General features: G+C 39.7%; 1 protein-coding gene across 7 annotated transcripts in view; it reads left to right on the top strand.

The window, feature by feature from the left end:
* MACROD2 (mono-ADP ribosylhydrolase 2) overlaps nt 1-24,693 on the top strand; it is an 844,207-nt gene that overhangs the window by 794,112 nt on the left and 25,402 nt on the right. For all 7 annotated transcript variants that reach the window (XM_038130850.1, XM_038130847.1, XM_038130846.1 and 4 more), the window contains 4 exons: nt 3,109-3,174; nt 12,669-12,746; nt 13,366-13,440; nt 13,936-14,028. In XM_038130850.1, coding sequence (XP_037986778.1) covers nt 3,109-3,174; nt 12,669-12,746; nt 13,366-13,440; nt 13,936-14,028 — 312 coding nt within the window. The remainder of the gene's footprint in view (nt 1-3,108; nt 3,175-12,668; nt 12,747-13,365; nt 13,441-13,935; nt 14,029-24,693) is intronic.

Below are 24,693 nucleotides of genomic sequence, written 5' to 3'. Positions count from 1 at the left end.
TTACCAGCTCTACATTCTTCCTTTAAGGTAACTAATCTAGCTAATCCTCTCACAAGGAATATTTTTTTTCCCCTCTGCATAGAATAGGAATGAGGGAAAGAAATTTGGGGAAGGAGGAAGGAAGCAGCAGGCTCCTTCTGATGAAAACTCAACTCCTGAATATTTTTAAAGGGTGTTTTCAAGTTTTAAAAAATTGTCTGCACGAGTCACAATGGTTATGAAGATTTAAATCCATAGGTAAAAATATTGCATATGCTGTGAGTGAATGTCAGAGTTCACAAGTGGTGGGTTTTGCGGGTGACACGCTTATAAATTATAGTGAGTTCAGTCTGTTGGAATATAGTGTCACTCCATGCTCACAAGAAATTTTCTTTTCTGTTTGTGTTTTTTTCTGTTCTGTTGTCTGATTGTTTATGGTTTGCACAACTCTGTTCCTTGCAAGAGACAGCTAGAATTAATTAGTTACCAAAAGACCTGAAGTGGCAATCAAAATGTCTGTCTATTCCCTTATTTCTTAAGCATTTCTTTGACTGTAGTATTACATGTAGCACACTGCTTTTTCTCATTTGATTAGGATTTTTTTCCCCATTGTAATGCAGAATGTTCCTTAAACATATTTAAACCAGAGGGAGTAAAAGGGTTTTCTTTGGAATTTCTTGAGCTGAAGGTAGCCAGTCGGCAAACACAGCAGATAAATGTAGGAGGCCTGGCTTCCTGACTTACCTGATTTGCTTCCTGGATTGTGGTCATGAGGAGTCCATTGAATGAGAGTCTTCTTCTCATCCTGTGCATTGGCCACTGTGTAGGTAGAAGGGCAGCTTTTCTCCCTGCCTTCCTGTTCTGCAGCTGAGTGTTAACATCTGATGTTGTCCATGCTTGAAGTCCTTCTGTGTTTCATGTCCTTTTTGTCAGCTCTTCTGCCTCTTAATGCAGGGCAGGCAGTGCAAGGTGAAGCCAGAAGCAAACAGTATTGCAGAATAAAATAGATTCCCATGGACCTCAGCAAACTTTATCCTCCCCAAGAAAAGGGTATGGTGGTATTTTGTAAGTGCTGGAGGGCAACCACATATCCTTTCCTGGTTTTTTCACTTTCATGCTAGTTGTATTTTAAATGGGCCCAGGGGACCAGGGAGAAAAATGAGTTACTCTGTGTGAATTGAGATTCTCTTTTGAATCTCTGACTAGACTGTGGCATATCTTTTTTCAAGCAATTTTGAGCTTTTAACTTTACCAAGTACTGCTTGACTGCTAGCTCACCTAAGAGCTAATACCGCCTGGAGCTCCTGGCTCCAGTTTCTGAGGTTCCTGTTAAACCTGATTATAGCATCTGCAGATGCTCAATACAGCCCACTGTGCTTGTCAGTGATAGTCACTCTGATGGGGTGAGTATTTCAGTTTGATTGAATAAAATACTCTCTTTTTTTCCCCAAGAGAATGAAGAAATACCTGCCTCTTGAAACTACTACTTTGCTGTAGGTGTTTTAAATGCATTGTGCTTTTCCCAAAACTGCTTGTTATGACTTGTTGCAATATGAGCTGTCAGAGCTGGTTTATCAGAGCCCTGATATACATTCTTTTGCTATCTTGCATGGGTACTCATGTTTCATTATTCTCATGAAGAGTGTCAAATAAAAGATCCAGACATTTGAGGTCCCAGATCCAGAAAATGTCATACTTTAGGGATGTGATTTAGGTACATGCCTAAAGATAATGTCATGCTCACTCATAGCCCAGTAGTCACCTCCTTGACCACAGGCAGATGTTGTAGCAGGAAAAAATTATTTGGCTTAACAATTTTCCCTCCTGGTTTGCAGAGTGGCAGGAGCAGAGAGGGCCACAATTAGCCCAGGCTGGTTACATCCACTTAGTGAGTCTCTGCTGTTTCCTGCTCTATGCGCTGCAGAGACAAAGCACCACCAGGAACTTTGAGGTTGCTGCTTCTTCTTGGCAATAGAAAATGACCTGATTTTCCAAGGTACACAGTTGTACACTTAGAAGATTTCTAAACAGTGACCACTGTAAGGAGCAATCCCACCAAACGTTAAAGTTCTTATTTGTATTATTTAAACCAAAGGCATAATCTTCTTCTGAGTGTGACAAATCATATATTTCAATATTGTGAAAGAAAATATAGGACAAAAATTTGATGCTCTATTCTTACCTGGTTCTTTACATACAGATTTTTATATTCTTATTATAGTGAAAAATATAATTATATTATAAAGAAACTATATATTATAAAGAAAATTATTGTGGTAGAGAAAACAGTAATAGTCTGAAAAGGCTGAAAATTTTAAACTGTGTGGGGTTTTTTAAAGTCTGGCCTCCAGTCTGTCATCAATGGGCTTCACTGTTAACACATGGAAAAACAGCATGGCAGGTGGTTCTGAGCTCTTCTTTCAATCTAGTTAAAAGTACTAGATTGCTATATAAGGAATATATTTTCCTAGAATCATCAACAAGTCTTTTAAATTAAAGTCTAGAAATTAAAATGAAAGCTTATAAAGATTTTTAGAACTATAAAAATTAGCAAGAAAATAAAATGTTTTCACTTTCACTATTGATTTAAGTTCAGGTACCAATTGTTATCTATTAACTACAATAGTTTTGCCTGCATGCTCTACTATTAAAAAACTCTAAGCTGCAGATTTTTAGGGACTTTCTAATTTCAGGCCTGATTCATGAAAGCTTCTATTTTCAGGAAAGCATTTGCATCTAGTCATTTGGATTCCAGTGGGATTCATGGACATGGTTCAATTTAAGAATGACTTAATTGTTTTTTCTCAAAATATATGGATTAAATGAAAAAAAGAAATCTCAGAGCAAATAGAATACCAGTGTACCCATGGAACCAATAGCTGTTCCTCTCTCTGTATTATGAGAAATTGAAATACAGATTTCACCTGGCTGTATTGGAATGTTAGATTACATCTTGCTTAGGGAAGACGATCAGACCAGTAATAGCCAGTGAATGGATGGAAGCCCAGTAAATGAAATTCAGGTCCAATACCATGTCTCAATAAGGCATAACACTTTTTTTTCAGTGAAGTGGTTAATCAGTTTTCTATTTAATGAATAGCTTCTCTTTCATTTCCTTTGTTCTTACAGGTGAAACAAAACCCTCAGCTGTAGCCAGCCTATCATCAGAAGACCTTGAGCTGAGTGAGAATAAAGGTACAGATTGGAAATTGTGTTTTGAAATATCTTGTCCCAAGAGGACATTTCATGAAACTGTTTTTTCCTTTGTCTGGAAATAGCCAAAATCACAGTTAACAATACAGAAATAGGTAAATGCTTGGATTTTCATTTTCAAATGTCTTTGTAATGAAGTACTTGGTACCAACTGTTGTGCTGGTCGGAGAGATGCCACAAATTTGTAAGTCCTCTTGTTACGGAGTTAATACTAAAATATCATACATGACATATCCAAAATAAAGGATTGGGCTCACTGGAGTGATTCACAGGCATATAGTTAAGCATGCACATCTATCTCAGCAATATCAGCTCCCTGTTCAGTGCTCTCCTGATGCGGGAAAAGAAAAACACAATAGCTATAAGCACATCAGGAGGAGACAGGAGGAGATGAAGTCATAATAGAGAGGCAGAAAGTAATGTTTATCTTGTGCAGACTGTGCTGGGCACTCAGATAATTTAGTTTGTAATAAATATTTAACAGTGTCACAGGACCAATGACAGGGTGTTTAGGAAACAAGAGAGATTATCTAATTTAAATGTTTCAAGCTGAGATTTTTCCTGTGGAGTCGTTGGTTTACCAACAGATAGGAACCAGTGCACAGCTGTATTATTTTTGATATTCCTGTAATAATCATGCTATTAGTAGCTTGTGCTGGTCTACATTTTTTAGCATTTTTGTGGGGGTACCTCAGGAAGAAGTCTGGGTGATTTGCTACTGGTAATCCAAAACAGGAGTTATGCTATCTATAATAAATGCAATCCATCAGTATGGCCTTCAAGAAAGACTAACAGAAACTTTCCATGCATTTTACTGAGATAACATAATTATTAACATCCATTAACTTATTTATTTTAAAAGATTTAATGTTTAATTCAGCATCGCTACTTGACTCTCTTCTCATTTTTCTAGATAAGTGTGACAGGGTGTGAGATCCTGCCCTTTTGTTCAAAGCCACATGCAGGACAGCCTACATACTTACCTGATTATGAGTTCAAAGCCTTGTGCAGGTTGATTTAAGTGCTCTTTTAACAAATTGATTGATGCTGCAAAGAGAAAAAGAATCACAAACCTTTGCTGGAGCACTGGCTTTTGCTTTTGATACATCACAAATTGAAGTCGTGGCAAGGGTAGTGGAAGGCAGAAATAGTGATGGATTCAATCCCAGCATGGTTGGTGATTGCCTGTCATTACTTTCTCTTGTTTTGATGACATTTGGCCTGTTTATGTATTCTGTACCTGGAAGACTCCCCATTTTGTCTGTTTAACAATGTGAGGGCCACAGCAAGGCTTTCAGTTTGGATTTTCCTTTTCTGTCTGCAGTCAGCTGACGATCCCAACAAATTGGCATTGTTCTGAGTGTTTGTTCCTAACAAAGATGATTGTCTTCTGATGTGTTTCTCAGTGTGTAAGCCCTTCAGGTTTTACCCCATTGCATTAGAAGTCTCTTCTTAGGAAAGAAATCATCTTTGTGTGATAAGTCTCACTTTTCATATAATATATTAAGAGTATATCTAGTGTCTTCCCCTCTTCTCCTGAGAGGCTGACAGAAGAGATAGTGCCCTGAGAGATCCAAAGTGCATTATCTCTTTGATGTCCTACCTCTCCTCATAAGAAAGATGAGGAGCATCTGGTAGGGAAAAAGCAGTGAGACAAACCCTCCTCCATAGATTTTGTTTGTAAAACTGTACAAAGAATAGAAAAAGGAAAAGGAAAAAAGCTAATACCATGTTTTTGTATTTGCTTGCTAGTTGTTTTTTTAATGGAAATAAGAATTTTGAACAGCAAGGCCACCATGGACCAGGCCATGGTTTTAATCCTTCTTTCCATAGGTAGATTTTCAGCTTTGTAGATTTTTACTGTGAGGGTGCCAAGGCATTGGTAGAGATTGCACAGAGGAGCTGGGGATGCCCCATCCCTGAAAGTATTCAAGGCCAGGTTGGATAGGACTTAGAGCAACCTGGTCTGGTGGAAGGTGTCCCTGCTGGGGGGTTGGAATGAAATGACCTTCAAGATCCCTTCCAACCCACACTACTCTGTGATTCTTCCATGTTTCTATAATTTCAGTTTTTGAGGGTTTTTTAAAATATAATTTTTTCTTGAGAAATGGCACTTTTACAAAATCCTGGCATTTCTGAAAACACCTGATGCTCCCGAAACAAATTCCAGCTTTCAAATTGTTTGCCCACTGAGTTAACAAGGGTAAAACCTCCCGGTCCTGGAACATATTCATTTCTCTAGTTTATTTTCAACTAAATGAACAGGACATAATAAAGAAATTGTGTTTTCCCAGTCCTTCCACTTAATTACTGTAAAAGATTTATGGCAAGGAAGTCTAGCTGCGCATTCCTAAAATGCATCATTTAAACCACTCTGTCCTGCTATGAAAGCGTAGGTCTTTGAAATGCCAGCTCACTTTGAGTGCACCAAAACAAGGATTTTGACTCCAATAAGAGTTGACTAGCAGTTTTTCTGCTTTTTTTTCCTCTTCATATTTCTGGGATTGAAGTATAGCAAATACATTGACATAGTTATTGCTTTAAAATGTGAAGATATTCAAAACAAAGCACATCCATCTCTGCTACTCTGAAGATCTAGTATTTTTGTTGTGAGTCCTCTTTATCATTTTTTAAAGGAGAAGAGGGAAGACGGGAACACAAAAGGGATTTTCATTATAAGAGTGGGGGACAGTGCCGGAATTACACTTGAGGAGCTTCAATTGAAATGAAAATCTCCTGTGAGACTGCAAATCTCGCATTAATCTAGAAGTATATGTCTTCTGTTACCATAGGAGAGATACTGTCCAGGAAGAAAGTCCACACAAACCCAGCTTGCACGTGGCCTTTGAGCAAACTGAATTTTTTGAGTGTTCATGTGTCTCCAGGAAAAAAAAAAAAAAGGCAGGGGGAGGCAGCTGGAGGAAGGGGGAGAACAGTCATATTTCAAGAATATCAGGATTTCCAATGCAACACTGTAGAGGTATCCTCTTATTCCAGTCTGTGCCAAGTCTCTCTTTCCACTGTCTGCAAAGAACTGTTGCAATTTTACCCTTACAAACTTGCACACTTAACTGTGATCTCTTGGGTGAGAGTTGACATCTGCAGGCTGCACCTTTGCAAGTGCTGCATTACTGTGCACATGGAAGTAGATCCTTTACATCCAGCATATTTCAGGTGAGAGATGCTTCTTTCTATGGAGTGTAAGGGCAGAACAAAGTGATTAAAGTCATTAACGTTTATGCAGCAGTTAAAGGGTGTATCAGGCAGGCTGCACTCAGTCTGGCGTGTCTGTCTGTGCAAGATTGTGCTGGGGCTACAAACTCATTTTAAACTGACCATGTAGTGTTTTTTTAAGGAGAGTATGTGTACATGCATGTGTGTGTGTGTGTGTGAGAGAATGTTCTGCATCTTCATCTCAGTTGCCCCTTCTACCAATTACTATTTAACCCAATTTAATGATTAGACTTTCTGGCAGGAAAATGTAAAAAAAGAATTGGATTTAGTACAGGTGAAGCATAAATCCCTACTATGCAACGTTTCTGTGCACAATACATTGATTATCATTCATTAGCACTTAATAAGAACTGAATTTTCACTTGAAGGGCAACTAAATTAAATTATATACTAATTAATTTTAAAAATAAAGAAATGATTGGTTAATTATTTCCAGGTGTTCACCAAAATCTGGGCATCTGTGGGAGTTCCATTGAAAGCAAGTCACTCTTTTTCTGCATTCTCTGGAGTCAGATTCAGTTTGCTGGAGGGCTTGTGTTTTCAGAAACAGAATTAGATTTATGACTTGGCTAGAGGTTAGCCCTAAAAAATCTCTTTGGGCAACTCAGAAGCTGGTGAGTATCCTGACTGTAAAATGTAATGGGTATAAATTCCTCTTTGGCCAGCTGTAGCTCTCAGTATGGAAAAATCATGATGTCCTAAAGACATAAATGATTGAGAAGGGATAAACTGAAAGAGCATTTCAAATGCTGGGGAGCTGTGCAAATTGACATAAATTAGTCATTGGAAGGCACATGAAAAAGATTGACTGAAAGGCCAATATGTTCAGAAAGAGGTATTTAAAATCAGTTCTTAGGTATATATTAAGACATCTAACTGACTGACCTGATTTTGAGCACTCAGTATCTACCAACAAAATGTTTTTACTTCACCCTTGGGCTACGATTAGACCTAAAGTTTCAGCCTGGAAAATTTCAATTATAGGTAGCTGAAAAAGAACCTTTTCCAGTGGAAGAGTTTCGACACCCTCAGCCATACCTGTGGCTTTGCATGCCTACTCAAGTGATAACATTTTTCTGTCCCTTGGTTAGAAGGATTCCTGTGAAAGCAAACTGGCTAACACAAGCTAATGTGTGGGGTTTGGGGTTTTTAACCAGGGATGTCAGCACCACCATCCAACCAGCCACTTATTCTCTTAACAACTTTCACAAGATCCACTGCAAGCTGTTCATAAGGTGGGTTATTCACTTCTTCACACTTAATCTGACCTGAGTTGTGACTCCAGATGGGGTCCAGCCCCTGAACTACTCAAGAGGTATTTCTGCTCTACCCTTCACGAGTATTAGCATCTGCAACAGTGAACACTAATCCACTTACCTGGTTTATTTAGATCCTCCTTATTTTTGAATATTAGCTGACCTGGAGCCATTCAGCTGTGCTCCCATCAGTCCAGCATGAGAGCCTGCTCTTTCATATCCTCCCTCCAGTCCTTTCCCCTGGACAGGCTCTAAGCAAGGCAATCAGGTTTTTCCTCAGCTTTTTCATTTCCCAGAGCCCTGTACAACAGGTCCTGCTCCTTATGTCAGGAGAAGGATGCCCACAGTTTTTATACCAGCTGCACCTGGAATTTCTCATGTGGACAGAAGGTGAGATGCCCTTCTGTCAGCTTGAAGCACAAACAGGTGGGAGGAGTATTTGGTGGTCTCACCTGCAGAGATGAACTGTTTGGTCTATTACCTGAAAACTTGATAAAATATCTCTACGAGTTGTTGCACCTAAAAAGGTCTGGTTTACCAAGCCTTTTTAAACTTGGGCTTCAATAAATCTAATCTGTTATAAAGATAGATTAAAATGAAATCTTGGTGGATATAAAAATAACATTTTAAAGTCAAAGCTCAAGAGTCTCTTCCTAACTTCTCATAAATCATCATTTTATAGTACTTCATTTTAACATATTTTCCTGGGTTTATGAGGCAAAAGAATACCCTAATCATGTGGAAGCCTCCATGCACACCATTACCTGTAATTTTAGATGTCTGCTTGATTTCTTTCACTCTGGAAATATTCCAGCCATTTATCGCAGTATCATGCTTAAAAAAATAAAATGTACTGAACCTGTTTCTTTCCTAATGACCATCATTTTCCCTCTTTGATCTTCTTACAGCTCCCCAAAACATGGTGATTTATCTATGCTGTGTACAGGACCCAGGTGTTCTGCACATTAGAAACTACTCAGTAAATAAGCCATACAGAGAGTAGCTGGGGAAGTGAATTTTAAAAGAGCATTAAAACCACTTAGCATTCAGTTCTTACCATCTTCTCTCGCCTCTTCCTTAGCTTTTGCAGAATCGTGTTTGAGCATCATTGCCTTATACAGTCAAAAGAAAAAATGAATGGTATTGAAAAGAGTGGGGATTTGTACAGGATTTAGGCAAAATAGTGCCTGACTATTGGCAGGAAGGATAGGATTGGTAGTTTACTGCAAGCTACGTGCTTTTCTTGGAGATGAATTCAACATAAAGTTGATAGGAGCAGGGAATATACTTGCAGAGTATTCTGATCAGTTTATTTAAAGCCTAAATATTTTATAAACAGATTGTTAAAGACTGGGGCTAATTCCCAGGTGGACTCAAGCATGCAGTCCCACAAGACACTTGTTTCAATAAAATGTAGGGTAGCAGAGACAAGCACTCCTGACACGGACACTGCCACTCCAGCCAGCAAGGAGGAGTTTTGAGGGAACTAAGGGATGCTCAGACTTCAACAAGCACTTAAGCTCCTGATGTGCAATAGATAAATGTGGCCTATCTTTGGCTTATTAATGCAATTAAATTTCCTGTTTGGTTCATTCATGTGTGATATTAGGATATGTGATATATGTGTTCCAATGTGGTATCAGAAAGAGGGTTTTTTTTCAGTCCTGACTGGAGGAGTGTTAACTTTTTTACAGTCCCAATTTGTACTTACCCAAAGTAAATAGTGCCCAGTGTGTGTGTTATCAAGGCTCCAAGGGGCTAAGTGGGCACAGAGGATCAGCTGACCCTGAGGAATACCACTATCCTACTGAAAACTTGCACACAGAATGTAGTGTATCATCAGCATTTTTATTGATCACTGCCTTTGGTTTTACACTTTCAGTTTTGCTTGGCACAGATTTGCTTCAAAAATCTGGATTTATTCCTTTGCTTTATTTTATTCTTGTTAATCCTAAAAGTAAATCTGTCTTTGGACATTTAGGCTTGAATATTTAGTGCAATATTTGGATTTGAAAAGAAGGAACCTTTGATATGATCTTGACATTAAGGATTTTGGAGCTCAGAATCTGCATGATAAAACCAATCAAGACAGGTTTCTGCTGCTGAGATAAAACTGGGATATTCTTACAGCTAGGCAGTAACGTCTGTCCATTGTCTGTTATTTTCAGAGACATGCTCTGCAAAAAACAATCTTTGAAAAATTATCATTGTAGATTGCCTGGGAGTATTTGGAATTCAGTGCAGTTACATTGCTTTCCCCAACACTGGAGCAATTGGGCACTGTTTATGATAAAAATGAAAGTTTAACACAAAATTACAGTTCCTTGAGAATGAAGCCCATGGGACAGACAGCCAGCTGTGCCAATAGGTGGGAATGGTGATGACATCCCTCCCTCTGTGATGCTGCATGAGAAATGGCAGCATGATGGGGCACATACATCAGCCGAGCACGAGGCTTCTTAAAATCCATTAGTTGTCATTGACCACTGCACGTAATTGTGGAAGTGACGCTGTGAATTGGTTTTTGCATTAAGTTGCAGTCATTCCTCGTCCTGGGAAAAAAGGTGGCACCAGTGAATTGGGATTAAGGACACCAGTCTGGGAGTATGAAGGTTCAATAGGTGTGGGATAAGAGAGCTCTAAGGGAGCTGATGGGGCAGAGCTGCTCACATCTCCCTCTCCCAGCACAGGTGATACTATACTATCTGTGGGAGCCAGAGAACCAGCAAAGAGAAAACCTGCTGGCTTTTCAGTAAGGGTGAGCCCCCAGAGGCCTTTGCAACCCTATGTTGATTTCTTCTACCCCTTTGGTTCTTCCCCTTTGCTCTGCCCCTGCACCCTCATCCCATTGGTCCCAGGGTTTTGTCCCACCCCCTGTTTTCCCTGCCTCCTTGGAGCTTTTGTTCTTGGCATCTTTTGCAGAGTGACCTGCTCACAATAAAGGTTTATTCTCTGTGGAATGTCATATAAGGCTCTTGTCTCTTCCCTCCTGGAGGAATTGAACAGCTAGCCAGCGTGCACTAAAGGTGTTTCTGAGGTGTCCTTCTCAGGACACTTCTTCAGGAAAGTCACAGCACCCTTACCCCCACTCCGTCCACCGCGGCATCACTTTTTACCCTCACTTTTGATTGCTTGAAGGGCTGTGTTTGGGCCCTGGCTTCATGGTTCTCAAGGCAGAGGACTTCTGATTCCAGCTTTACCAATACAATTCCTTTTACAAGCATGCAGCTGTATCATACAGGAAAATATATTAATTTAGAGTGTGGAGTTACAGGTAGTACAGATCGTGGCTTGTCTGAAATCCTGAGAGCTTTGTCAGCAACTTCAGCAAAGCCAGAATTTCCCTCAATGTGTTTCAAGTTGCCTGAAAAATTCCTTATAGAATTTTTTGCTACCAAGAATTTTTTGATACCAGGAGATCCTTCAGCTGGATTTTTGATTAAACTTGGAATTTGATAAAATTCTAATTTAGTTTTGCTCCAGATCCATCTGATAAGGATAATCCTTTGAACCTCATTGTACAATAGGGTATATGGAAGACTGGTGCAGTAGGGAAAAAAAAAAAGTGCACCAAGTATAAAGTTTAGCAAATTGTACATCACTGGGTGGTTATTCTACTTTCAAACTTTGGTTTTTTAAACTTATTGTCATGCCATGAAAGAAGTAAAAAACTGTGCGGGTAATTAAATATTTGCCTTGGGGGATTATTTGCAGTTAATTAAAGCCACACAATTTCAGCACATACCTTTCCTACAGATTATTAAATTTGGATCAGATATTAACAACCTAGCTTTCTACTTATCCATCAGAGATAACTTTTGGATACTTTCAGGAACAGAGTTTTACAGGGGCATCCTTGGGTATATTGTAAGATTTGCTCAGCAGTGTTGTTGAGAGGGACCGTCCAGAATTTAAGCTGTAAAAGCACTGTCAGAACGTAATTTATTGTCACGTGCTGTAGATCTTTTAGCATCATTACCTACTTTTTCCATTGAGCAGGATTTTAGAGAGCATCTCACATGGGAACACAAACACTGATTATCTGTTGCGCCTGTTAGGACCTGGAGTGGACTTATGCCTGTGGTTTGCACGATGTCCAGTTAGATCAGCACTGGTTTTTAACGAGGTTCAAAGAGAGCTCTTTATCCAGTGAAATCTATGTGCGAAGAAGATGAATAAATCACTAAATCACACTAAATCGAGTGTCTGTGTTGCTGTATTACCTGAATGCAGTGGAATTATACATTATGTATTTCTCCATCCCCATGCAAAAACTGGCTGTTGTCAGAAAATGCTGTTTGATGCAACAAAATAATGCCCTGTGTTTATGAAGACCCCGATAGCAAGCACAGCAGTTGGACTTTCTGCCAAAATGTAATTTAAGTCTCACTGTGGCACTGGTTCCAAGCATTGCTTTGGGCAGTTCATTTTGATAGTCTGCCCCCAAAAAGAAAAGCGCTCTTGGCCATAATGACCTTGGGAGCTTTGTCATCAAGTGACATGAGGCAAGGATTTGCACAGGGATTTATGGGATTTAATGTTTCTGGAAAGATTTAAAGTTCCTGTAAATTCAACCATGAAAAACTGTTATTCTAAAGAAATAATAAATCACTTTATTTATCAAGTAGGGGGTTCGTGCTATTTCTCATAGATTTGTGCCGCTCCAATCATTAGGAATAAAATTCTTGGTAGTGCTGCTGATTATTCTTATGCATCCTTCTTCGCCAGCTCCTGGTTTAAGGTTTGTACTGCCAGCAAAAAAAACTGCTCAGTAAGGGTAGGGATTCTGAAATCAATTTGAATAATTGGAACCCACAAATACACTTCTGTAGTTTATAAGACTGTAGTTAAACAGATAGAAAATCAGTCAGTGTATCAAAATGCCAAATATGAAGCTGGCACCTAAGAGCTCCTCTAACTCAAGTCTACTTTTCCAGCATGAAAACTGCTTCAGGATTTGTTTGTTTGCTTGCTTTTTTTCCTCAGATTCCCTGAAAGACTCCAAAGGCACGCAGAAGGGTGATTCAGTGCATCCTGTGGTGTGTGAACAAGATCAAGCCAAAGGTAAAGTTTTGTGTCAAAGTTTTTTAAGACAGACGTGATGAACCAGTGTGAAACTTGAGTTCTTCCAGTGTCAGCACCCAGTGGGTTTCAGCCTGACTTCTGCCACCTTAAGGAAATGCTGTTGGCTAGTAGAGGTTACGTGTCAGCCAGTTGTGGGGCAGTACCCCCTGATGCTACTGGGAAAGCCACATGTCTGTAAATAGGTTTAGCCATGCTGCTCCTGGGTGCACAGCACTGTTACCATGTCCTCCTATGTTGTTATTGTGGTTCTGAAAGCCTGTGGGGTGTTCCTGTTTCTTCTGCTGACTGTCAAGTGCAAGCTCTTTACAGCAGCTCCTATGAGAAACAGTGTCAAGGCTGAGCTACAAAAGAAGAAAAACTGTTAAGTGCTGCAGGGTCAGTTTTGACCAGCTATCTAACTAACTTAATGCTTAGTACTGTTAAATGGTATTTCATATATAAAATGTGCCCAACATGGTTCACTTACTAGAAAAAAAAAAGCAGTGCTTGGCTTAGAACTACCATGCTGTGTCTAAGGTTCATGTTCTGTTTTAATGAATTTAGCATTGCCTGCGTGCAGCATCATCCTGGTGCCATTTTCTGTTTGTTGTATTAACAGGACAACCGGATGTTTCTGCAAATGAGGAGATAAAAACTGGGGCAGATTCCCAAGGTTCCTGCATGGAAATAGAAGGTACTCCTTGTGTCTTGAAATCAAATAGCAAGATTAACAAGCTAATGCACTAACGTAGAATCATGGAATCATAGAATGTCTGGGATTGAAGGGACCTTAAAGATCATCTAGTTTCAACCCTCCTGCCATGGGCAGGTACACCTTCTACTCAGCCAGGTTGCTCAAAGCTGCATCCAGCCTGGCCTTCTACATGCCAAGGGGTGGGACATGGATCGTGTGTGTCTCTGGGATTGCAATGAGTCCCAGTGAAGATCCATGTTTGGAGTAGGCACATGGGATTTTGTGCTAAATCCCAGAAAATTCAGTATCTTCAAGGCTTTGCTGTGAACTAGGGCCCCTTGGGTTTCCTTGGACAGCTTTTTTATTTGTGCTCATGGAGGAAAAGATCCTTTTGCTCTGCCAGTGTTTTTAATGGCAAGGTCTCTAGTGGGTGTTAATCCTTTCATGTCCATTCTGAAAAGCATTACTCTTCATCTTTTTATCAAATTTATTCAGATCCACCGTTGAACCAAGAAGACACAACAGAAGTTGAGATTCCTTTGATACTTGGTGCAGAGGAAAAGGAAGAAGGAAAAGAAGAAGGAGGAGGTGAGCCTATTATAAAGCCGATGGAGACAGAGAATGCTGCAGGACTCATGTCATCCTTTTCTATTGTGAGGAGCCATGGAAAGGCCACAGAAAAGTGCTCTTTTTCCCCCTAAGGAAAAATCTTTTTTTTGTCTTACCTTTGAGCGTAGTTTTGATATATTGGACTTGGATTTCAATAGGAAGATAAGTGCAAAAAAGTGCACACTGAGGTTCAAAAGTGGCATTTAAATACTCTCCTTGCTTTTGTTTTTTTGCATTTAAGCCCATATTGCTGATTAAACAACCAATGTCCATGTAAGTGTCCTTTTCATCACATTTGCTAGAAGCATTCAGAGTATTTAAATAAATAGGTATGATTTGTGAGGTCATTAATAGAGATTTAACTAAAGAGTAACTACAACTAGTAATTCTAATGAAGAAACCAATATTTGGAGTGGGAATGCAAAGTCTTCTGAAACAGTAATATTTTTATGGGAGTAAAGTATTTAAAACCTTGGGAATGCTTTTGCAGGGAAATGGAAAAGTTTAAGTGTTGAATGCTCCTGGGAACCCTGCAATCATCTCACCATTTGTAAAGGCACGTGGTTGTATAAAAAATAATGTATTATGTAAATAATTCTCTAATTTTAAAGTAACTGCTAGTTAATTATATGGTCATTTGTAGAGCCCAAGGATGAATTTTACAGTTCCAAATTAAAATGCAGACATGATTTTTATTGAAAATTCAGGTCAATACTAACTGTGTTGTCCTAATTATGAAGTCCTTTTCTCAGCCACATTGACACCAACTTAATTGCAAACCTGCGTTAGCAGTATTGACAATTTTCTTCACTGCAAAGCCAGGTTAATAGAACCTCTTTGTTCATATACAGCTAAACAATATTTCCTTTCTTTTTTTTTTTTTTAAATTTTAATTGCCTATCCAAGCTGAGACTAATCACATCTCCTTGTTATCATTTCTGTTAATGGTATTGGTTTTGTGCCGTGTTAATGATGGTGAAGGTAGAATTGATACAATTCTTACGTTCAAATTCAGGTAAATGGTACCTCACTACCTCAGCTGCAAACCCAGGTTATACAGTACAGGCTCACTCTGATTGCAAATACCAATGTTGTTATGTTCATCTCTTCCAAATAGAAATTATTTACTTATTATTTTATGCATCATCACAACTAAATTGGAAAAAAATGTGCCTTCATTATTAGCACATTTTCCCCTCTTTACTACTTCAGTGTCCCCAACAGCTAGGGACTGTCATTCAGTTCTCAGAAGAGAGATTATGTTTCAACATCTGTGCTACTTACTATTAAAATATGCAATGGTAAGGAAAAGCAGGTAATGTCAGAAAAAGTTGTTCTTGGCACCTTTCCTTTTCCAGCCCTTGCTTGAAAAGTTTCGAATACTGAGGAAGTAAAAAGTTCTTGCTAAATATTTTGGAACTTGTTCCTACCTGGGGTCTCAGGTGTTGATACTGTGCAGGATTCATCTGATCCAAAGCTTGTTGAAGTCCATAGTAGTAGTGTCATCAGTTTAAGTGATCTTTTGGTAAGTTCCATGATAAGAGGAGATGTATTGAGTCTGTGTGCAGGATAGCAGCATAACTATTCTGTTCAGCTTCTTCCAAAGGTACTGTCTTTGGTGCAGGAAAAATAAATGGGTGCTCTTGCAGAGCAGGAACAGAAAAGGAAATAAAACCTTTCCCTTGTTTTCCTTCTTATGGGTCTAAGCACCCTCATAGCTCATCTTGCTGGTTGCTTCTTGTTCTGGTGGGCACAAATTCTACCACATGGGTTTTGAAAGTTTGCCATAAAGTGAAGTGGGTCTGGACAAAAAAGAGGTAAGAAAAATAAAATCAGCTGAAGTTCAGACTGATAAAATAAGATATTTTTCCCAATGAGAGATTCCTCTTAATGGAAAGAGATTACCTGGCATTAAAAAGAGATTTAATATGTGACATTATTTTATGTAACCTGAGTGCTACCTCCTAAAGTAATTCAGCTGAAAGTTTTCCAGCAGCACACAGAGTACATTTGATATAGGATGTAATACTGTATTTTTTTGTGAAGAACATGGAGAAAAGGCTAATGTAGGACTGCTAGTCCTGTTAAACAGAAATTCATGGATCTTTAGTTGGTTTGACCCATTCTGGATCTATATGCATAGCCAAATGTAGCAACTACTAAATTCCAAACTACCTGGTCTTTCTGTTCTACATGAGATTTTTTTTGTGGTTGTTTTCAAATTCATCCCAGAGCAAAGGGTAGCATGTAGCTGCCTCTCTCTTCTCTCTGTCTCACTAGGAGCAGTAGATTCTTGGGAGTCACCTGCAATTCCTTCAGTCCTCAGAGCTGGAGCTGTGTAAGCCACTGAAGGACCCACAAAGAACAAAGTCCCTTTTCCAACCTAAAGCTGGATTTCTGCTCAGTTACTGATTGCAGCTTTGAAGTGTGCTAGGAAGTTTTTCAATGATGTAGTTTTCCATGGAAAAAAAAATGTTTTAGAGATGTCTCAGTTTACGTGAACTTCTGACAAACCACAGGTTATCTTCTGATTTAATTGTGCAAATTTTACTGCCAGCTCATCTCTGTGTTTTGGGGTTTTTTAAAGCTTGCAGGGTCCTTTCTGTGTAGCTCATTTCGCCTCACAGCTCCAGGGTCATGCTGTAGTGTGAATTCCCAAGGAGTCCCAGATCCTGGTGCTTTCAAGGTTCTGGGATGCTGGGAGCCCAGAGGAATGAAGAATCAAAATCTTGGCAGTCACACTCCTCGCTCCCATTGCCAGCAGTAAGAACCAAGCCAGATTACCCTGAAGAATATAACAATGTGAGGCACCGTGTGTTTCATTAAAACCTGCTGCTGCTCTTTCCAAAATCAGTAATAAAATATCACATATGCCAATTTATTCCCTTTATTCCTTCTGCAAGTTGAAGTTGTATATTATGAGGGAGCAGCTGAAGAAAAAAGGCAAGCTTATATGCCTTTTTCATTTTTTTCCAACTGCTATTATGCACTTATTCTGGTTCACAAAAGAATAATGAAAATCTCTGTTTCTTATAAGATTGGGGAATATTCTCAAATCCCTTTATTAAAAACCAGAGCAAGTGGTGATCACTGACCTATTTGCTGACGAGGTAAGTGTACACAGTTTTAACAGACCTTTTGGCAGTCCCTTTATATGTACACTTGGAAGTGGTCCTGTTGTGCTGTAATGACCATGCACTCAGCACTTATTTGTAGGTTTAATCAGCACATTTATTCCACAACACAATTTGCAGCACATGGAAGTAAATCCCATATTTGTGTGAATATGCAGCCAATTTCTCCTCTGAGCTCACTCTCACCTCTGTCATCTTATTTCCCCTCTCTTTCTGTCTCCCTTCATTGAGACATTCAATATTATGATTTTCCTCACTCATCACCCTTAGAAGTCATTTAACTCTTTGAAGGGGTAGGATTTCTGTCAGAGCACTAGAAAATGAGCAGTTATTGCTGTTATTTCTCTGTTTTCTCTCTTCTCTATTTGGGTTGAAATATTTTGTCATCTTGTGCCAATTTGGAATATTGTTTCAGCTTGACATGTGATGTTTCTCCACATGAGAAACATATTAGAGTGGCTGTGTAGAATCCTTACCTTAACCATGAGGTTAGGGCTGGCTCAGGGACAGGCTAGGGGAGGTTTCCATCATTTGCAGTACATGTGATTTCCTTTGTCAGTCTTCTGATCAGTGCTTGTTTACTCTGAATTTGAAGTCTGTCTAATTTCAGATTTGAAATCTGCCAAATTCTGTTCTAGCTAAGCACAGTTTTGCTCGACAGTCTTTGTAACATGAATAGCTGGAACCTGTAACTCTGTAGGCAACACTTTGTCCATTCTTCTCTTGTCCATTTTGCTTTAGCAGGAGTGATAATTTTATGGTGTAATCTTGGAGAGAACTAAATATTCCAAAGCCTGGGGAAAAGAGCTCTCATGTTTTACAGCTTCAGTCTCAGGCATTTATAGGATTTTATATGCATTGGTACAGTCGTAAATAATGTCAGAATAATGACTTTGTTATCAAACAGTCAAAAATTTCAAAATTACATTGTGGCTATAGAGAAATGAAAGAATTCTTGAGAAAGATCCTTTTGGATAAATCTGACATTTTTATTATTGATCCATGGCAATTTTATTGCTTAACCAAACTCCTTTAATTCTTCAAGTGGAGAAAGATGAGATATTTTTGGGAAACAAAAAGTCTTCACTAGAATCTTTAAATAGTTTTTTGGAAATAAAATAATACTTTGGATTGCTGTGGCTTCTAGACTACTTCTATTATAGAGGCTCCAACTTCTTTTATTCAGTTGCTCAAAGAGGAGAGCAAAAAATATCCCGAACCAGATATAGTGTGTTTGGTGTTTGATAAGAACCCCTACTGAATAGATCAGATGCAATTTTTTGGGCTGTTACAGCATATTCAGATGCTAAATATGAAATATATCTTTAAAATCCTATTCTAACAGATACTGATGTTGGGCAAAGCAAAAGAAAAGTGCACCATTGGACTTCTTTGCAGAAGTGCAGGAAAGGCTGTGGAACCAGAAAGTTGCAAATGGGTATTTAGAGCTCTGCAAATGGGTATTTAGGCTATGCAGAGATATGGGTTGTTGGGAAGCAGTAGGTGGGATTAGTGGGAGGTGTGCAGAGAGATTAGGAATGGAAATCCTAAAAGGTACATCACCTATGAAGCCTTGCTTTACATACCTTTATTTTCTTGAGAACTTCACAAAACTCCAGTGATATTTTTTTTAGCTGCAGTCTCAGCCAGTTGAGGAGATTTTGTGACCAGGTTATGTTTGCCAGCCCACTGTGCTGAGTTTGTGGCAGTCCACGGGCTGTTTGGTCAGTATCAAGCACTCTGCCCTCCTGAAGGTGTTATAGCTGTGGCACAAAAGGATATCCAAGTCATTTCTGTGCCTCATGGAAGTAGCCAGGTGAGGCTCACCCGCATCCTCTTTGCTCTACTCACACATTGCAGACTGCAGAAGAGGAGGGGGTTTGGCCCCACTGTTTGTGTGGGGGTTTTGGCAGCTGGGAAGTGGGAGGTGTCCAGGCTCTTACATCAGCAAAGAGGCTTCACTGATGGTGCAGCAAATGGGATGCAGACATCCTGCAGGGCTGTCCTGAGGGAGCTTCCCTGAGGATGCTGTGCAACACTGTGCATTGGCAGCCAGGGTGGTTATTACACTGTCAGTAGTCTGCTCTAGATATTGATTTCAGTCTCTTGAGGGGAAAAAAGTTGTATTTATTTTCCTGCCACAGGAGGAATCTGTTTCTTTTCATTACTCTCCATATACCAGGTTCTAACCTGAATGTACATAAAAAATAGGTGGTGCAGGATTAATTTGAAGTTTTAATTATTTTTCATCTCTTGCGAGGATTTTTTTTTCTGTGTGCTTTTCTAATAAGAAACTAGAAAATATAAGGAATTTTTCAGTTTAAACGTTTTGCTTGCTGTCACAGTCACTTTGTTTTACCAGACATGATGCTAAGGGTAAAACAAAAAAGCCAAAAGGAAAGAAAACAGGAAAACAACAGTAGGGAATACTGTAACAATGATAGTGTTTAAGGTTTATTATCTCTATTTGATTGTTTTCTTCATTTCATTTACAGTAAGCAGACTAGAAATAGTATTATGAATTAGCAATTTTTATTGCATTTAAAAATATCATCTCTTTGTTCCTGCTGAAAGTGTTGACAATGCAGCCTTTGTTCAGTTTAATTAACTTACGTTACAGCACTGAACTGAATCACACTCAGCATTAAATCAAGTAAAAGAAGCTTTAGAGTACTTTTCCATATACAGAAAATAAAAAGAAAGAGAAGAAATTAAATCCTTGAAGATGCTGGAGGAGAAACTGTATATTTTTAATGAAGTATATTGAAGTGCCATTTTCATTTTGATTTTGTGTTGGGAATGCCAAAAAATATGTAATCATTAAATCCCAGTGAAAAGCAGATGCTATGATGTCATTCTTAGTCCTCATATGTTTATAATAGTATTACATGATATTGCATGTTTTTTTATTTGTGAGCTACAAGTCTTGAAGAGCTTTAAGATACTGATAAGGCCCTTTTCACACATGAAAATTGTGGAGATAATAGAATCCATATTGCAAATGGTGGAGTCAAAGTCTACCAGACTTTGGTTTTAGCTCGCCTCTCCAGAGAGACAGCAGTGCCTTATGGAAACAAAACATGTGTCTCTTTCCAACTATCTCAAATAGCACCCAAGGAATGAGAGAAAGGAAGGAGAGAGTCTGACATCCTAGATTTCCTGTAACATATTGAAAAAGTAGGACTCACTGGCCACGGACTGCACTGTTCAGATGGCATCATAGCCATCAGTATTTCTGGAAATAAGCTTTAGCACCTCCAGAGATAAGGCACCACTTTAACATAAAAGTACAGCTACAGGGGTATCTGTTTGAACAGTGAGTTTAGCTCCTGTGTGCCACACAGGAAATTCAGTCTTAAATTAGAATAAGTCCAGCAGACCAAAGGAGTTTCACCAGGAAACAATCTGATCCCTCACAGACAAATGTTATGTCTTTGTGCCATCTTCTACAAAAGGAGTCTTCATTTTGTTAAGCACTGATAAATTTTGGATTCTAACCTCTTTTAATAAAGTGTTTTTATGATGGAATGCACTCATCCAACTGAGCTGGCTCTGGAACTGGAAATTCTGTGCTCCCGCTTGCTTAGGTTTTGGATGGATGTACTGCCTTGCCCAGGTTATGGAACCATGCTGTAGCTGTTTCAAAAATTCAGATGGCCACACACTTAGGGCAGCAGGGAGACAAACTGCATTTCACCAAGGATTTTCATAAAATAGAGTGGAGTCCAGTCATAACTGTGTGGAAACCACAACTAGTGGGAGTGAAGAAGGTATGATTTGGGGAACTATCTTTTTTTTTTCAAGTATAGAACAGGAAGGAATTAAAAGAAAACACCATATGCCCTAGGATTGAAAGATTCTGTGGCTTGTTCTTTGAGGAGTGAAGAACATTTTCACTTCACTGTTTATTTCTGTAGTTTTGCCTAGTGCTGTGGTGAGGAGTAAATCTTGTTCTCGTATGAGAAGAGTAGCATTTACTCACTCCATACTGTCACGTGGATCAAGAGACACACTTTTTGATTCAGCTCTGTTCTATTTTCTCTTCTGTGTATTCCTACTTCTGGCTCTGCTAGTGAGGTACACCATGGCTTCATAAGTGTCCTTGCTTCTTGTGCAAGGGAGGGAGGCCAGAGCTGTACAAGAAGGGACTGCTACATAGTGAGGGGAAAGGTGTGTACAGCCTTGTAAAGTAGAGGTTGCTTTGCTAGAGCATGACCTCAACTGAGATTAAACCTTTCTCACTGCAGCTGATCCAGAGCAGGAAAAATCCCACTCAATCTCACTCAGATCTTTGAAGCATAATGCTTTCCTCTGGATTTTCTCTTCCTTTTTTCTGCACTTTACTCAGAAGTTTTTGGCAGCAGGTTTTTCTGTCCCCTCACCTTCTCCTGATGTGATTGACAGGTGAGCATTCTTTTGAGGTCTTGCCGTCTGAAAGAGTTTTCCTCTGCTTGGTGGGCTTTTATCACATTTTGCCCCCAGATGAGCATGCAAGGTCATCGCCAGGATACCTGGCCCATAGTATCAACCCAACAGCCCAAACTGACCTTGCCTCTAGCCACTCTGAAAGATCTACCAGGGAGAAAGCTCTTCCCTCCTAATTTCTGGGGCCGCGTCTGAATCAGGCAGTAGGGTCACCTCAACACGTTGGTGCAGAAGTGCAGCTCTTTGAGACTTTCTGTTATTTCACAAAAAGCTCGGCATCTCCTTTTTGGGATCTTGCGTGATCGCTGAGGAGCCTTTCCTGGAGCACTCCTGTGTGCTGTGCATGTGCTCGTAGCTGCAATTAAAGCAGTGCTCTGAATTATGAACTGTGAGTTGCAGCTGCAGACAGTCCATGGGCAGCTACAAAAACACTTTGTTTTGTTTTAGAGATCCAAGAGAAACATGGAGAATATTGGAATGGTGGAGGTTTTTTGCTTACCTGTACACATGCTTCAATGCTTATAATGTACTTGCTTGAGTAACACTGTACTTTGCTGAAACAGTTGCCAATGATTCTCCTCCTGTGTTCAGACTTGTGACTTCTATCCTGAGTTCTAAAATCTATTGCTTCCTACAGCCAGCAAATTTCAACCAAAAGATGACCTTCATTACTGTTTCACTGTTGCAGGGTCTTTACACTGAAATTTTGGGGTATATAAACCCTTTGACTCATTATTCCCCTTTTTGGATGTGGATGCCAGTAATCTTACCTACCACAGAGACCAAAACCTCCTTTATTCTATTTACATCATCCTAAAACTTCTCAATACTTACATTACTTTACAGCCCTTGAAAGATATCATGCCTACACACTCAGGATTTTCTCTGTGGAGGAAATATGCAGTCACTTACAGGCTATACCATTCTTACCTGGACAGAAAAATTGGTTAAACTGTGTTCTGGATTTTGAACAGAAGAAGTCAGTAGTCTCTTCTCCATTGCCCCCTGGTTACAGCTAACAATGGTGATAGTCAGGGGGTCAGGATGGCAAATTCACTGTATCAGGGCCTAGAAAACATTGATATTCCAAATTTGTGGGCAAATGCTATCACAGTTACACAGTTACAACTACACCGTGTTTCATCAGGTAAAGCACAACTGCTGGAGATGTGTTCATGGTCTGACAGCCTGAAATGTAGCACAAAGGTGTCAAATGAGAACAAATGGAGATACCTCAGGTGCTTCAAAATAAGATGTCAATACGCTGAAAAATCAATGTCTAACTCAAGCAACTCAAGTCAAGGAAATTAACTTGCCTGATTCCTCCAGCTATCCTAGCTAGAAGGAAGATTAGTGGGAAGCTGACAGACTGAGCAGGAAGGTAGTCAGCACAGCTGGGTCTGAGCATCACCCCCTTTCTGGGGTGCTGGTACCTTAGTATGGTGCCTCCATCAACCCAGCTAGACTGGAGAGGTCAGAAAACTGAGGAGGACTTGCTGCTATGTGTGCGCAGCAGCTTCATTGCTTTTTGTTTTGCTCTTTTCTGAGCATTGAAAGGTCTCTACAGGTGACACATTCTCATTGGTGCTGTCCCAGTAACGAGAGGGGCTTCCCACACGGTAGTCTTACAGGAATCTCTGAGACACAAGGATCAGGGGTGGAACCCTTCCAGCATTAATTTAGATTTCTTTCCAGTATGCTCTGATCAAGAGGGTATGAGGCCAGAGTAAGCACTGGCACAGTCCCTCTCCCTCATTTGGGTTCAGATCCTCATTGCTCCAAGTTTTTTATGGCTGCTGCCATCACACCTCAGTTAAGCCCTTGGCCCTTCTTCTTGTGGTCTCACCTCACAGATCCATGGTGTTTTGCTGTGGTCTTTACCCACATACCCAGTTGTTCCTTTAGATATCTGGAGCTCCTATCTGGTGGTCACATTGATCTAAACAGCTCGATCGCCAAGAGACCAGAGCTGTGCTCTCATTTTTTGGGACTTCCTCCTTGAGACAGCAGATATTTTACAATTACCCTCACATGAGCATAGCTAACAGCTTCCACACTCGTCTTGGTCTGGTAAAACTGGCATCCTCTGTGGTTTTTGTTTACCTCTCTGTCTTCCAAGGCAGTGACTGTCCAGCGTGCAGTAGGTACAGCTGTTGTGGTCTTTTTAAACCCTTGTCAATGTTTTTAATGCCTGTATCATCATAAATCTGCTTGCACATAGAAACCTGAGTCTTGAATTGCAGATGACTGGGGTTACTGGGAGGTTACTGACATGTCTCAGTAACCACACAGTTACTGAGTTACAGGTACTGCAGGCTCCTGCAGCTGGAACACAGCTGTTTTTCAGGTAAATGTCCAAACATTTGGATGCTTCTGTAGCTTGGTTTTGAATCTTTTGGCAATTCAATATGGGCAAGTTTGCTTTAAAAAGAAAAGAAAGTTAAAGGAAAAAGTCTTTAAACAATATTCCCAGTATTGCCTGCTTCCAGCCTGGCATAAAATAGATTTCCTGGATGCAGTTCTGCTTGCAGATCCAGCTGGCTCTTGAAGTGTGTGAGCATGAAAAGCAGATCATAAGAAATATATCTTGTACCTATCTAAAGGAACCCAAGTTATCTTAGAAATTGATGCATATAGAGATCACAGAATCTGCTCATGAAACTGTTCCCTCTGGCATTAATCACAGCCAATGTTTAACAGTACTAAGTTAAAGGTGTGATATTTAAGACACAGGAAATCTTTCCAAATTGAAAAGAGTTTTCAAGGGGAGCCTGGGGGAGAGATATTCATGTCAAAATTTGGCTGTAAAATATGGTTAGTGCCATTTGTTCTTATCACAACTGCTATGGGATATTTAACCACCAGAGGTAGCCATGACCTGAGGCTTATATCTGATCCTGGAAGCAGCAGTGCCATGCAATGTATTAGATTGCCAGAACCATTTCCTTCTTGTGATGAGGTCTGCCATTCAAGGATAGATATAGCTTGCTCTTGCCCAGCTTGTGAATCCAGCTAGATCACCAGCACACAGCTGATAAAACTGGAGAAGGATCTGCACGTAGGAGGGAAGGAAATCGGCTACACG

Source organism: Motacilla alba, chromosome 3, assembly GCF_015832195.1.
Source record: "Motacilla alba alba isolate MOTALB_02 chromosome 3, Motacilla_alba_V1.0_pri, whole genome shotgun sequence".
Taxonomy (NCBI): domain Eukaryota; kingdom Metazoa; phylum Chordata; class Aves; order Passeriformes; family Motacillidae; genus Motacilla; species Motacilla alba.
The sequence above is the reverse complement of the archived record's forward strand: the minus strand, read 5'-3'. Positions and strand labels throughout refer to the sequence as shown.